The sequence below is a fragment of the Furipterus horrens genome, unplaced genomic scaffold (genome assembly GCF_987537825.1).
Source record: "Furipterus horrens unplaced genomic scaffold, mFurHor1.1.pri manual_scaffold_3, whole genome shotgun sequence".
Classification (NCBI taxonomy): domain Eukaryota; kingdom Metazoa; phylum Chordata; class Mammalia; order Chiroptera; family Furipteridae; genus Furipterus; species Furipterus horrens.
In genome coordinates, this window is record NW_028327173.1 from 126675590 (window position 1) to 126689999 (window position 14410).

The window sequence follows — 14410 nt, forward strand, 5'->3', positions numbered from 1 at the left end:
ACAAAATGCCACTGAACTTGGTCCCAGGTCATTGCTGCTAATGCAGGGTTAAAAACAGTACAAGACGCTCCCACTCTGAGACTTTGACTAGCTTACTGTCTCTCCACTATCCTTTTGAAGATCTGAGTTTGAAATGAGCAAACAACTGCAAAGGAAAGATCTGAGACAGCTTTCCTCAACCATGACGAGAAAGGAGAGAGGAAGAAAATACAAAGGCCACCCGGCTGCTTTTACTACAAAACGCTTCAACTTCAGGGTGTACCGTAACATCTGTGGCACCTCGCTTGTATTTAACATCAGAGTTCAGGACTGGGTCCAGAACCTTCTAGGAATAAAGCTGGTAGGACCCTCCTCTTTTAGGAAGAACCTATGGAATGGTCATAAAAAGGGCCTCTGGTTGGAAGAAGACAGTTCCTTCCTATGGGGTCTACCGGATCAGTGCCTCTCGCCTTATGGGATTATCAGACCCCTTTCATGCACAGTGTGAACAGCCGGGATGAGTCTGTTGAGGGGAAACTTCATGAGGACGCTGGTGTGCAGGTTACTACTTGGACCCAGCCAGCGAACTGCTGGTCCTGCTTCACTTAAATGCCACAAGATGTTCCTTGGAGGTCAGCCTGCAGGTCAGGAGCTGGGAACCAGCCTCAAAGAGCTAAGGTTAGTTTCTTTCCCCCAGGAGTCCAGAGGTGGAGGTACTTGCTCCTCAGAATAACCCTCTTTCCAGAAATACAGTGAAAAGACACTGCCTGAGAGCCAGGTCCCACACTCTGTGCTCTGCCCCTGACCCTGGGCTTCCCCCTCACCCCGGCTTTATAGCTAGTCAGGTAGGGATTTTATAGATTCTGTTTGAACCTGTCTTCTCCCATGTGTATTTTGAAACTGAGATCACAAATTTCAGAGTGGAAGTTGCTCCCTAGAAAATGAAAGGGTCAAGAAAGCACTTAAGACAAAGGTTCTGCCATCACTTCATGGGAGAGAAAGCACGAGAGACCATGACATCCCGGGTGAGCACCTAAAGATCCAGCAGTTTCTCTGGGTCTGAGGTCCAACTTTCAATCTAATTCCAGCACAGGTTGAAGTGATTTATATCTCACTTCTCCTCACCGTATGCTGACAGTCGCCTCAAAGGCACCCAGGAGACATGAAGGGAGAAATCGCCACTGAAGCCAAGCAGGCGTCAGTGAGAGACAAGGCCAGCCCACTTGCGCCCACACATGGGAGGCACTTACAGTCCAAGTGACTGTGCCTGATGCCCTCGACGTCCTCGGCGTGGATGAAGTGGTAGCATCTCTTCCCCACGATGTCTACAGGGGTCAGGTCCATATAATCACTGATCCTACAACGAGAAGAACAGACTGGAATTCAGAAAGGGAGAAAATAGAAAAATGGTCAGATGACTTAGAAGCAAACTGGCGATTTTCATTCTACCAGGGTACCCATGTGGACTTGGCACTTTGAGGGAAAACCCTTTATACATAAGATTATTTCTTGAATGAATAACAGACTTCTCAAAAGTAAAAAATGCGCTAGATCAAGCAATTATATTTAAATAATTAGATTTTTCTTATTTACTTTTTTTTTGCATCAGGATACACATTTAGACAACATAGTTCCATTTAATTATTGAGAATTGGGAACAATGCAAGTTCTTCATTAGAGGCCAAGATAATTCAAGGTTACATAATAAAATAAAAACATGTTATGTTTATACCAAATGATTAGAGACACCTTTCATTTAGACAGATTGGTCTTCTATTGGGTATTCCCATGAAAAAGGGCTTCAACTGTTTCTTGGCACCAAGTCCAAATTGGCATTTCAAGGGATATAATTTAAATGCTGAGACATACAGATGCCTGGGGGTATTATCTTTTTTAGTCTCAGTCACTTGGGAGTTCAGCTCTCACTCCTGGCCCTTTTAACTGGTACTTTGTGGTGGATTCCACACAGAAACTTTTAAACCATTTCAGCAGCTCTTCCAGCCTTGTGCTCGACATTACGTGTGTGTAAGCCTCTGTCATTGATTGTGCAGACGTCGATGGCCTCAGGCAGGAGTACAGGAAAATACAACAAAATTGGAAAACGTGTTGGGAGAATCTGCCTGGTTTACACAACCACGTCAAAATGCTTATTATCCTCCTCCCTTTCTAAGTACAGACTCACTTTGGTCAGTCCAAAATAAACTATATCTTTTGTTTAATTTATTCTCTATAATGTCCCTGTACCCTTTGAGGTATGTGATTTATAATATGAAGTGAATCTTTAGAAATTACATGTTTAAGAAACTCATGAGATAGATCACTGCTGGGGAGTTAAATCTGACTCCCAAGGCAGGGAAATAAGACATAAAACAGCAGAATAATACGAAGTATAATTAAAACATACTACGCAGTGAGTGAATTTCTCAGACCTAGAAATATAAATCATATTTTTGGGCAAGCTAGAATTCTTGGTAAGGTAAGACTAAATGGGGCAATTAAAAAGGAGTATTTTCTCAGGATTCCATGGTTTTGTGGTACAAAACAGATGAGCTGGTGTTTTCCTGAAACCATTAGCTGCTTTCCCAGCACAGATTACATTCCCTTTCTGCCAATGAGGGCACAAGGATGTGTCATTAAAAGGCCCTCGCTGGTGTTTCTGAGATGTGCCAGCTCCTCTGGAAGCATCAGATAGTGGCTTTGCCGGAGGCTGTTCTGGGGACCATGGGGGAGAGGAGGGGTCTGCAGAGTCAGGAATCAGCTTTAGTTTCTAGTTAGCAATTCCCTAATTAAACAATAAACCCCAGAAAAAAGCCACTTCACTCCTTAGGGAAGATGGTTCTTTAGTTTGTTCTTTAGTTGAATGAAGTCCTTCCAAATGATTGAACCACTTCTCTGTACCCAGAGCCTGTCACCATGGTGAATGTGACCAGCTCCGTGAGCTCAAAGACCTCTAACTACATGTCCTGAAAGCCCCAGGCCAGCCTGATGCCCTCTATCAGAATCCGAATCTGATTGCATCTCATGCTCCGAGCCTCAGGTTCCTTATCTGTAAGACAGCCTAAGAGGTTGGTGAGGGTGTTAGTGAATGAATTGAATGTAGCACAGAGCCTGACACAGGTTATGCTTCTCCCTTAGAGCAAATATGCAATTCCCTTTCACATGGGTCTTTTTAATAATTAGTATCATCTTCATCTGTGAAATAATGTTGTATTTTATTGGCGAATAAGGGGTTGTGGAAAACTTTTTTTTTTTTTTAATGGGAAGGTAAATTTCAATTACTAGAGTGGTACCGTGGCACCATAAGGCACTGGAACCATAGAGAGCATCAAAAGAATTAATCTGTGATTACAGGAATGAAAATTAAGTGATGGTTTTGGGATGGGACCATCCCTGGGTAAGTTTCGGTAAATAAAATGAATCTCCATTTTTTTTTTTTTTTTTTTTTGTAGGGATTGGTGGTGGAAAACCTAAATCAAGGGAGCTGATACATGTTTTCAAAGAAGCAATGCCATAGTTCATCCTTGGACTTTCTATCTGCATTCCTGGGTCTCCAGCATTCTACCTTTTTAAAAAATTAGTGCATAAATAGCTTTATGGGCTGTGACTGTTTTTCGTGGGTGCATATTTTATTCTGACCAATTCCTTACCATCTAGTCTGACATCTGAAGAAAAATAAGAGGTAATTTGGAATGCAGAGGGACCCCACAGGTTGTGGCTCAGTGCCTGGTTTCTGAATCTGGCAGGTTTGGGTTTAATGCTTGGCCTAGGGAGAAATGAGACAATGACAAGACCCCCCTCATAGAACTGTCCAGAAGCTTAAGTGAGATGGTGCACACAGGGTTAGCAAAAGTAGGTTTACAGTTGTGAGTACGCAAAACACAGAGTTTATTCTTGTATTATTATTTATTAATTATTGTATCATTTTACACCTGAACAGCCGTAAACCTACTTTTGCCCCACCCTATAAAATGAGCTTTGCACATTGCCAAGTGTGTGGTAGGCGTTCAATAAATGTTAGCCATCATTATTATTACTTGCCAACTCTCGCCAATCATTTTTGCTAACTGCCTTTCCTGATATTCTGTGGCCATTCCAGAATACCTCAGATTGAGCCAAGTATAGAGTCATGATGGTAAAAATTTTAATAAATGCCATCAAAACTTGAAAAATAGATTTAGTTATTTATTGAATAATAGTGTCAGGTTCATGATATCTTCTACCCCACTGCACATTAAGAGTCAGGGGAGTGTCTTCTCCCACTGCTGAATTCTTTCCTCCGAATCAAATCCTGACCAGAAATTGTAGGCCTTTCTATCAGCCTCAACACCTTTAGGACTTCCCAATGGACTGAATGCAGATGCTCTCTGTCCGCCCCTTTGCTCAGCCCTGCAGAGGTCAATCACCCAGACATGTGACCATCTGCTCTTCCACTTTTCCTCACAGGGTTCAGTGGATGTACACTGTATTCATGCCTGACAAACACTCTGTGCCACAAAAGCATCTCAGAATTGGGTCAGCAGTTCTTCCCGTGCCACCAGGGACTGACAGCATTGCCACTGCCTCCTTCAGCGGCTGGCACCTGGGCTGCTCCTTTCTACCCTCTCCCACACCCCTTGGTTCCATTCTCTTTAAATTAATCTGATGATGGGCCGGTGGCTTCCAGGTGAAAGGTCTGAAGGGGCACTGTCCCTTTCCCTCATCTCTTGCTTCGTGCTTAATGGAAAAAGTGAACTTTTAACCAAAGACTCAATAGTCCTTTTATAAAAGCTCAATCCTGAGGAAGGACTGCCAAGTCATTTACACAATGAGTCATCTTTAAAAAAAAATTTATGAAAGTGAGAATTACAGGGTTTTATTCAATATATGTGTAGAAAGCCCCAGACCAGTCTGATGACCTCTGTCAGGATCAGAATCCTGATGTAGTTTTTTTGTTCTTTTTTTCTCTAAGGGGCTCAAGTTCTCATTGTTTCTCTTTATGTGTTGTGGGCTAAATGTTTCTGTCCCTCCTCCCCTCCAAGTTCATATATTAAAGCCCTTCCCCCCAATGTGATGGAGGTAGGACCCCTGGTTTAGATGAGGTTTCAATGAGGTCATTGGGATAGAGCCCTTGTGATGGGATCTGTGTCCTGCTAGAAGGAAGAGGCCCTAGGCTCTCTCCCTGTGTGAGGACACAGCAGAAGGAGCCATCTGTAAGCCAGGAAGAGGGCTCTCCTCAGGAATCTAATCAGCCTGCACCTTGACTTTGGACTTCCCAGCCTCCAGAACGATGAGAAATACATGTCTGTGGTTTAAGCCGCCAATCTGTGGTACTTGGTTGCAGCAGCCTGAGATGACTAAGGCTATGTGCTCAATGCCCGTCTGCGTGCTGACTGTCATGAGGCTGGGCCTTTGCAGTAGTCGGGGAGAGGGTCTGCCTGAGGGTCAGGAGGTAACTTTTTCTGCATCATTTTCCCAGTAATGTCTCAGCCTTGCTCTCTCCTTGGGTTTTTGGCCAAAATGGGCCTTAATAATTGCACATGGATGTCTGGATATCCCATTCCATTCCATTGTTATCTCTAATGTAAATCAGGACAGCAATGTAAATTTTAAATAAAAAGCATGTTTGGTGTCAGTCCAAGCAGCCATTAGAAATAAGATCAGGATTTATAATGAGCCTCACCGGGAGAGTAAAATCCTTCAGGCTGCTGAAAACACCGACCCTGACCCATGTGCAACGTACAGGAGGGCAAATGGGAACAAAAACCAAGTACCTATTTTCACAGTAAATGATATTGAGGTCCATATTTACTCGCGTGACGAACATATGGCAGTCAATTCTGACTTCGTTGATTGTAGGGGGAGGCAAGGCATGCGCCACAACCACGAGACCCATGATTTGGCTGGGGACCGTCCTACCGTGGGACAGCGACACCCTCAGTCGGAGCCGGCCTGTTATGTGAATCACCTGCAATAGAACAATAAGGACAGGTCACAGTCAAATTCACATCTGGGATGTAACAGTGTTTCTTTGGAGAAATGCAAAATTACATCTGGTGCAGCCAACATTGGCTTGTATCTTTTATAATCAGAATGGCTGCCAAAGTGCCCTCAGTGTCCTCAAGGCATGCGACAAAAGAGAAATACTATACTCTGAGCATTCCTCAAGGCAGCATTATTATTATGCTATGCTCTTGCTATTTTTTCAAGAACTCTCTTTTTTTTTTTTTTTTTTTTTACATTTAGAGGAAGTTCATAGCCAGATAAAATGACCAGAAAGTTGAGCACTGAGCTGTGAAAAAAAAAAACATTTGTATTATCAGCCCTTTTTAATGGATGATGTTTGTTTCTCTCCAAATCTGCACTGAGTGGCAGGCATTGCGTGGCCATCTTCTTTCAGCAGTGTGGCTCAGAGCTTTCCTTCATTTGGGGTTGATACAGCAAAGGCCAAAGGCTCCAATGAACGAAAGACTCGGTGGCTATGACATGAATGGGCTCTTTCGAGCACAGATACTAATAGGTAGTACTGAGTGCCCAGTAATACTGTGATTTATCACAGTGCCCATGAGGTTGAACGTCAGGGGACTTGGTCTTTCATTCCTTATTCCTTGACCTCTTCCTAAAGTAGGGTTAAGAAGACATGCACCAATTAGGGGGCTCATTTTTGTTACTTGTACACAAAAAGGAAGGAGAATATTGGGCTCTAATTTTCAGTTTCTTAGCCGAAGTATACACTAGATAGTCCAGACTACCCAAAATGAAACAAAAGATGTCTTTGGAAAAAGTTCCTGTGCTTCTAAACTGCATGTAGAAGAAGAGCCATTGTGCTAACTTCATTACATGCTGTTTTGGGGAAACAGAATCACGAAAATGTGGGAAGAGGGAAGCATTTCTGTGGCTCTGCTTTGAGGTGATGGAAGTGGGCTATATGTTGGGGGGGGGTGAAGAGAATTATGTGTGGGTGTGTGTTCTTGCTGCATTCCTAGAAACAGTGTGGGGGACCCTCTAAAACCAGGCTGTAGAGATAATTGCTGTAATTCACTGGACCCTGGAGCTTGCTTTAGTAGCCAACCAAGTGTCTATGTTTGGTTAGCCTTTCCAAGTGCATCTCTGAGCACCAAACCATCGTTTGAGATTTTTCTTTTCCCTCCTTGCCATAAGAAACTGAAGTGGGAAGCAGGTCTCTCGCCTCCCAGGAGCAGTAAGATCTAGCATCTGCTTTCCTTCCTAGGGGCTTGACTGGGAATTCCTCTTTCATTTTGTTTTTGTTTCCCTTAAGTTATTCAGTTTTCCCAAAGCAAGCCACACTGCTGTCAGTCAGGAGTCAGGATCAAAGCCTGAGTCTGTCCTCGGAGTCCTGGCTGTTGGGATTCACACCTCTTCCATGTTCCCCTTTACCTTTGCGCCCAGAGCTGCTCATCTGGAAACGCCAATGAGGAGGATTCCTTAGGTTATTTCAGGAGTAGTTTTTCGACCACCCACATTTGAAGTTAACTGAATTCAGACTTAATGCATTTTTGCTTCAAGCTTTGGTCAGATGAGCAACTTTATGAATATTTGAAAATGTACCTAAAGGCAAGGATGCTAAAACACCATCATAGTCAATTTTTTTTTTTCAAGACCTCATTAACTAATAAAGAAATAGCTAGAAGAAACTAGATTAACTTCACAGGAGGGGTGTTAACAGTTCCTGGTCCTCTTCCCAGCTAGACTTATGTACATGCTCATTTATCATTATCTGTCTTGTATTACCAGGAACACTCAGCTTCTTGGAAAAACACAGATCTATAAATGCTCAGGAAAATACACACCCAGAAATGATATGCTAAGTAAATCCCTGCTTGGTATTCTATTCTAAAATGATTTATAGGTATCTGGGCTAGAAAGCATTTTGGGGAGGCAGACAGGCTACGGGGCTGAGCTTTGTGCCTGTCAGATCTACCCGCCTCTCTCTCCAGCTTTGCCTTTGGCCATTGAGGTGTCACTGGGGGTCAAAGCTGGGTCCAGTAGGGATCTAGATTTGTCATTTTCTGATTTTGTTACCCTGGGAAAGTCACCTAATCTCTCTGCTTCTCAGTTTCATTTTCTGTGAAATGGGGATAATAGCTATTCTGCGGTTCTGTTATAAAAACTAAAGGACATAACGGAGGTGAACACTTTCTAAATGGTAAAGAAATATGCAAAATTTGTTATGATTCTATTCGCCTTTAAAAATATCAACAGAATAATAAAGATAAGGAGTAATTATTAATTTAATCTTGACCATAATCCTGGTAGTGAATTATGAAATTTTACTATCCTTTAAAATAATACTATTTGGAAGAAAATTTTGGAGGATCTATTTTAGGTCCTTCTCCCTTTCATTTTTTAGGTGAGGAAAGAGGTTCTGGAAAGTTCATTCCCTGTGTAGGGTCATCTGGCTTGGAAATGGCAAAGAAAGAGCCTAGAATCCAGGTTTCTAGGTCTTGCTTGTCACTTCAACTTTATCCTTGTATGCATTTTATGTGCATATTCATACCGAATGCAAAATTATGAAAGCGATAGTTAAAACCTGGAAATCCAATGGCATTACCAATGGAGAAAACAGAGAGCTGTGGGAAGAACACCAAAGATAGTTACCCCCCTTTAAGTATCTGAAGCCTAAGGCAACTTATCTTTTCCCCTAAATTGAGGTTCACTTGCTCTATAATAATTATGTTGGTTTAAAAAATGGAAATTTCTTGGCAAATGCACTTCCAGCAATGACGGCTCCAGCAGCCAAGTCAAGATGGGTCAAAGTCAGAGTTGTGGTCACGGTCCTGGAGGTGGCTAGAAGGATGACAAGGACAAGAAAAAGAAATATGAACCTCCTGTGCCAACTAGAGTGGGGAAAAAGAAGAAAACAAAGGGACCAGATGCTGCCAGCAAACTGCCACTGGTGACCCCTCCCGCTCAGTGCTGGTTAAAATTATTGAAGTTAGAATTAAAGACTATCTTCTCATGGAGGAAGAATTCAATAGAAATCAGGAACAAATAAAGCTGTTAGCAGAAAAGCAAGAGGAAGAACAATCAAAGGTGGATGATCTGAGGGGGACCCCTATGTCGGTAGGAACCTTGGAAGAGATAATTGACAGTCACACCATTGTGTCTACATCTGTGGGCTCAGAACACTATGTCAGTATTCTTTCATTTGTGGACAAGGACCTGCCGGAACCAGGCTGCTCCGTCCTGCTCAACCACAAGGTGCATGCCGTGACAGGGGTGCTGATGGATGATGCGGATCCCTTGATCACAGTGGTGAAGGTGGAAAAGGCCCCGCAGGAGACGTATGCTGACATCGGGGGGCTGGACAACCAAATCCAGGAAATTAAGGAATCTATGGAACTTCCTCTGACTGTTCCTGAATATTATGAAGAGATGGGTATAAAGTCCCCTAAGGGGGTCATTCTCTACAGTCCACCTGGCACAGGTAAAACCTTATTAGCCAAAGCAGTAGGAAACCAGACCTCAGCCACTTTCTTGAGAGTGGTTGGCTCTGAACTTTTTCAGAAGTACCTCGAGGATGGGCCCAAACTCATTCGGGAATTGTTTCGAGTTGCTGAAGAGCATGCACCATCCATTGTGTTTATTGATGAAACTGATGCCCTTGGGACTAAAAGATATGACTCAAATTCCAGGGCTGAGAGAAATTCAGTGAATGATGCTGGAACTGCTGAACCAGTGGGATGGATTTGATTCAAGAGGGGATGTAAAAGTTATCATGGCCACAAACTGAATAGAAACTTTGGACCTGGCACTTATCAGACAGGCCGTATTGACAGGAAGATCCAGTTCCCCCTGCCTGATGAAAAGACCAAGAAACACATCTTTCAGATCCATACAAGAGGATGACTCTGGCTGGTGATGTGACATTAGATGACTTGATCATGGCAAAGGATGACCTCTCTGGTGCTGACATCAGGGCAATCTGTACAGAAGCTGGTCTGATGGCCTTGAGAGAATGTAGAATGAAAGTAACAAATGAAGACTTCAAAAAACCTAAAGAAAATGCTCTTTATAAAAAACAAGAAGGCACCCCTGAGGGGCTCTATCTCTAGCAAACTTCAAGAAAATGGTTGGGAGTGCCCAACCACTTGGAGGGAGGAGGTTGGGGAAGTTGCCCAGAGGAGCCCCATTCCAGTTGGTCTCCATTAGCAGCACGTCCTGTGCACTGTGCACCTTTCTGAGAGTCATGTGTAGGGTGCCCATCATGCAGGGCTCCCTTCCCAATAAAGTGTGCTCTTTCTCAAAAAAAAAAAAAAAAAAAAAGAAAAAAGAAAAGAAAAGAAAACAAAAGAAAAAAAGAAAAAAGAAAAAGAAAAAGGAAATTTCTCAAAGCTCTGAGGCCCCCTTTTCTCCACCCACAATTCCATTCTGATATAAATGCTGAACTTGCCATGTTGTTGCCAGTCCCAATGGTAACATCCCAAAGAATGGGATGACTCCTTATAAAGTTAAGTAAGTGAATGGGAAATGATTTTTAATACAAATGTATAAGCCCAAATACTAATATTATGTCAAGAACCATTAAAACTATAAAAATAACATAGTAGCTTTAAGATGAAAGGAATATTGTGGAGTAGAAATAGCATTGAATTGGGAAACCGAACATCTGATTTCAGTCCTGCTTCTGGCAACTCTGGCAAATCCTTTGTCTACCGCAGCATTTCCTCAGATACAAAATGGAGGCTAAGAAGCAGGCAATGATACTTAGGGTCTCACTAAGTTCTAGAGAATTCTACAACCTAATGCTCAAGAGAGTGGCTCTTACCATGCCACAGTGCTACCCTACCCCTCTTCTCCATGGTAGGGCGGGAGTTTGAGCACAGCTGCAAGTTAATAAATGCAGAGAATACTTCAAGAATTAATCAGTAGGGTTTTTATGGGTCATAGGTGAGCTGGAAGAATGCTTTGGTTTTGGCCAATACCAGGGAAAAACTGCCTCTGTGCTTGAAAGGCTCATCTTAGTCTGGTCTTAAATCCGATCTACACACATTCTTCAAAAGCGATTTCTGGACTAGGAGGCTCTGTGCCCCTGAGCTCAATTCTGTATAAAAGCTCAATCCTCACTGAAATCCCTTTTATTGCTCTTGTCTTATCATAAAGAGCTGCACAAAAATGCTAAAGCCTATATTTTTCTAAACCCTTTACACAGCGCTGCCCAGATGCCAGCCCCAGTGAAGCAGAATGCACAGGACTTTTTAGTTGAAATATTACCATCTTTGATACAAAGGTCCAAATAGCATTACTCATCAGTCCCACACTGAAGAAATCATTGTTTGACTTTTATTCTTCTCCTTTGATATGAGTGGATGTGTGTGATGCTCTAAGAAGACCATGTCCACAGAGTTTAGGATGTTTAGGATGAGTGTGGGAGTGTTAACAAGCCATGTTTCTTGGACAAACATCTATTTCTCTTCCTGCCATATGCTCCTTTCAGTTGTCTGTTGGTGCTAAACACTTAGATGTGCTCCACTAATATCTTCTCAAAAACAAGCCCATTACAAAGACCTTGATAAAACCTCCCCTATGTCAATGCTCAAAGGAGGAAAGTCCATGACGGAAAAATACATCTGGAAGCTATTCTCCATCTTTTAGGAATAACTGTCAGTATGAGGAATATGAATGTTTTCTTTCTCTAAAGCATGTGCTAAGTATCATGTGCATTATTTTCCACATAGAATGTAAAGTATAGGGCTCAGCAAACAGTGGACCAAAAAGGCAGCAGGAATGAAAAAACTAGGTATTCCCTGGGTTCAGGGCATCTTCAGAGATTTTCACTTGTCTGTATGGGAATCTAAATTTACTGTAAGAACTACGCTTTCTTCTGGCATTCTGGTCTTTTTTATTCCCTGGTGGAAGTCTGGTTTAGCCTATGGATCATCAAATCACTAGTTCAGGTGAGAGAATCAGCTAATTATTTTTAAGTGATGGGGGCTTTGAGGCGGCCCACTGCCTGCTAAAAGATAAGGGTTTATGGAGGTCTTCCGAACTTAAACATGCAGCCTACAGAATAAAACAATTTAATCTAAACTAGCATGAGAATATCAATCTCATGTGAATTACTTCACACAATTTTTCAGGGAGTGGGTTTTCCCAGATTTAGACCATTTTCATTCATAGGTTGCAGAATCTGCTATTTGTCCCTGTCTGTCTGACTCCTGCTGCCTAGGTCTTTGCACAAGGCTTTCGGGGTAGGGAAGTGTGGAGAGGTGGGCGTGGGGAGAAGAGCTGAGACCAAGCATGTGTCCATAGAGGCAAGCGCTATGGAGAGAAGGGCTCCTTACTGAAGAGCCCTCTAAGGGGCAGGAGGACAGTGGCATGCCATTTCCCTTTCCTTTTCGGAACCTCAGATTTTATTTTTAGAAACGGACTCTATTCTAGTAGACTTTGTCATAATTCACATTGGGACTTCAGCAACAGGGCATGCAAAAGTGACAAAAGAGGGGAAGGTTGACTTCTTAAAGCAAAGGTGAGATTAGGGGGAGGTGAGGTTCAGGGGGAAATGAAGTTTGGCTGGGAGTGGGTGGCGGTATAGATCTCTTACAGGGTACGGAAGTGGCAGTCTTTCTAGGAGTTTGCCCCTAAGGTCAGGGACCTAAAATACTGGGTTGGATTGATGGGGGCAGGAGTCAGCACTTATGGAAACAAGACCAGCAGGAAGAAGAAAGGAAAGGGTCTCAGGGTCTCAGAAAGGCTTGGTCTAAGGCCAGTCTGGTAGTGGAGAAGACAAGGCTCTGGGGAAGCTTCCTGGCCAAAGTTAAAAAAGAGGAACCCTGGCAGAAGTCAGTCCTTTTGGATAAAAAGACTACAATTAAATACAAAGTGTTAATTTCCAAGGACTCCTGATCTTCTATTTGGTTTGAATGCTTGGTCTGGTTCCTGAAAGACTCAGTGACCCTTCAGGAAGTGGAGAGACCTGCAGCTGTAAGTGAGGTTATTCCATGGAAGGCAGAGGAAGGAAGGAAGGAAGCCAGGGGCTAATTTCTGTCACTGAGACACTAAGGTCCTGAAAGAAAACAGACCCCCCCCCACAGCATGAGTGTGGGCGTTCCTCCTCTTGTAGATGAAGTCCACTGGCTAGGCCCAGTACACAGACAACTGAAACAACGAAATGGACTGGTACACGAGGGAAAACATAACTTGTTCTTTAATGGGAAAGCTTAAAACACTTGAGGCTGATATTAGGGATGTATTTTAAACAAAAACAACTCTAGGGTTAGTGGTTTTTAGATTTCAACGTGCACAAGAATCACCCGGTGAGCTTATTGATAATGTAGATTCCCAGGTCCCACCCCCCAAACTTCATATACTTTAAATTGAAGGAGAGCCCTGGGAATCTGCATTTCACCAAGTGCTGCAAGTGCTTGGGAGGTCAATACGGGGCCATCTTTGAAGTCTGGCTTTAAGGGCTGGTCATATAGCCCATCCACCTGCAGCTTCCTCTTTCTCTAGAGAGCTGAATGAATGAATAAAGATGACCCAGGAGTTCGTCCCAGACCGCCTCTTAAATGAGCAGAGAAAGATGAATATACATTTACATTTCATTCTGGACTGAAAAAAAACAAACCCTGCTTTATAGAACATAACCCATTGTGTCCATTCTTTGGAACTGGAAGATCGAGCATGATAAGCAGGAACCCTGGGCTGATGTGGGATCGGGGCTGTGTTTCCCGTGTCTGAGGGAGCAACCCGGAAAGCTCCTTTATTTGTGCAATGGCCTGCTTCTCCCAGTGGCCATGCCCCAGTGGGCTGCACTGTGGTGCTGCTAGCCTCTTGAGGAAGGTGGAGCTCCGCCCATCCCCTCCCCCTGCCCATTCGGCCCCTAGCTCAGCTCCTGATTAATTCAGAGGAATCCTGAGAGGTTAACCCTTCATTTGATGGCTCCGGTGGAAAGCTGAGAGATTGCTGGTAATTTATCACCCTGTTTTTGTTTTTTGTTTAATATAGAAACATTTTCTAAGGCAACAAATAAAAAATTATTTTTAAAACCTGCATTTAAAATATATTAGCTACAGCATTCTATTCTTACATGACTGTATCCCCCAAACATAACAGTTACTTCTCATCCATCTCTGTTAACAAACTTCAAATACATAACATAAAAATATAACTACAATTATAGCCTTAGCTTGTCAAAGTGTGTCTGGACTCCATGTTTGTTTCCTGCTCCCTTTGGAGAAAGTAATCTTTCTTCTACCAAAGATAAGATTTTTTTTTTTTATTGGGATAGTGTAACCAAGCTGGAGAGATTTCCTTAATGAGATTATGTAAATGTATGCCAAAGATATAAACCGCTTTTTCTCAGAGAGTGGAACACTTCAAATATCATTTAATAAAACAGGACCATGGGTAAAAACCCCTCAATAAATTGTTAAGGGGCAAAGCAAGAAGGTTGAACTATACACATCTGATCAAATTTTGTTTGATTCAGTTA

At 42.8% G+C, this 14410-nt stretch overlaps 1 protein-coding gene and 1 pseudogene across 2 annotated transcripts in view; one reads left to right on the plus strand and one right to left on the minus strand.

Moving 5' to 3' along the window:
• The window catches only part of NPAS3 (neuronal PAS domain protein 3), an 893587-nt gene that overhangs the window by 20470 nt on the left and 858707 nt on the right, over nt 1-14410 (minus strand). For both annotated transcript variants that reach the window (XM_090271856.1, XM_090271857.1), the window contains 2 exons: nt 5730-5923; nt 1230-1336 (listed from right to left, as the gene is read on the minus strand). In XM_090271856.1, the coding sequence (XP_090127982.1) occupies nt 1230-1336; nt 5730-5923 (301 nt within the window). The remainder of the gene's footprint in view (nt 1-1229; nt 1337-5729; nt 5924-14410) is intronic.
• LOC150015910 (26S proteasome regulatory subunit 4 pseudogene) lies at nt 8723-10031 on the plus strand (annotated as a pseudogene).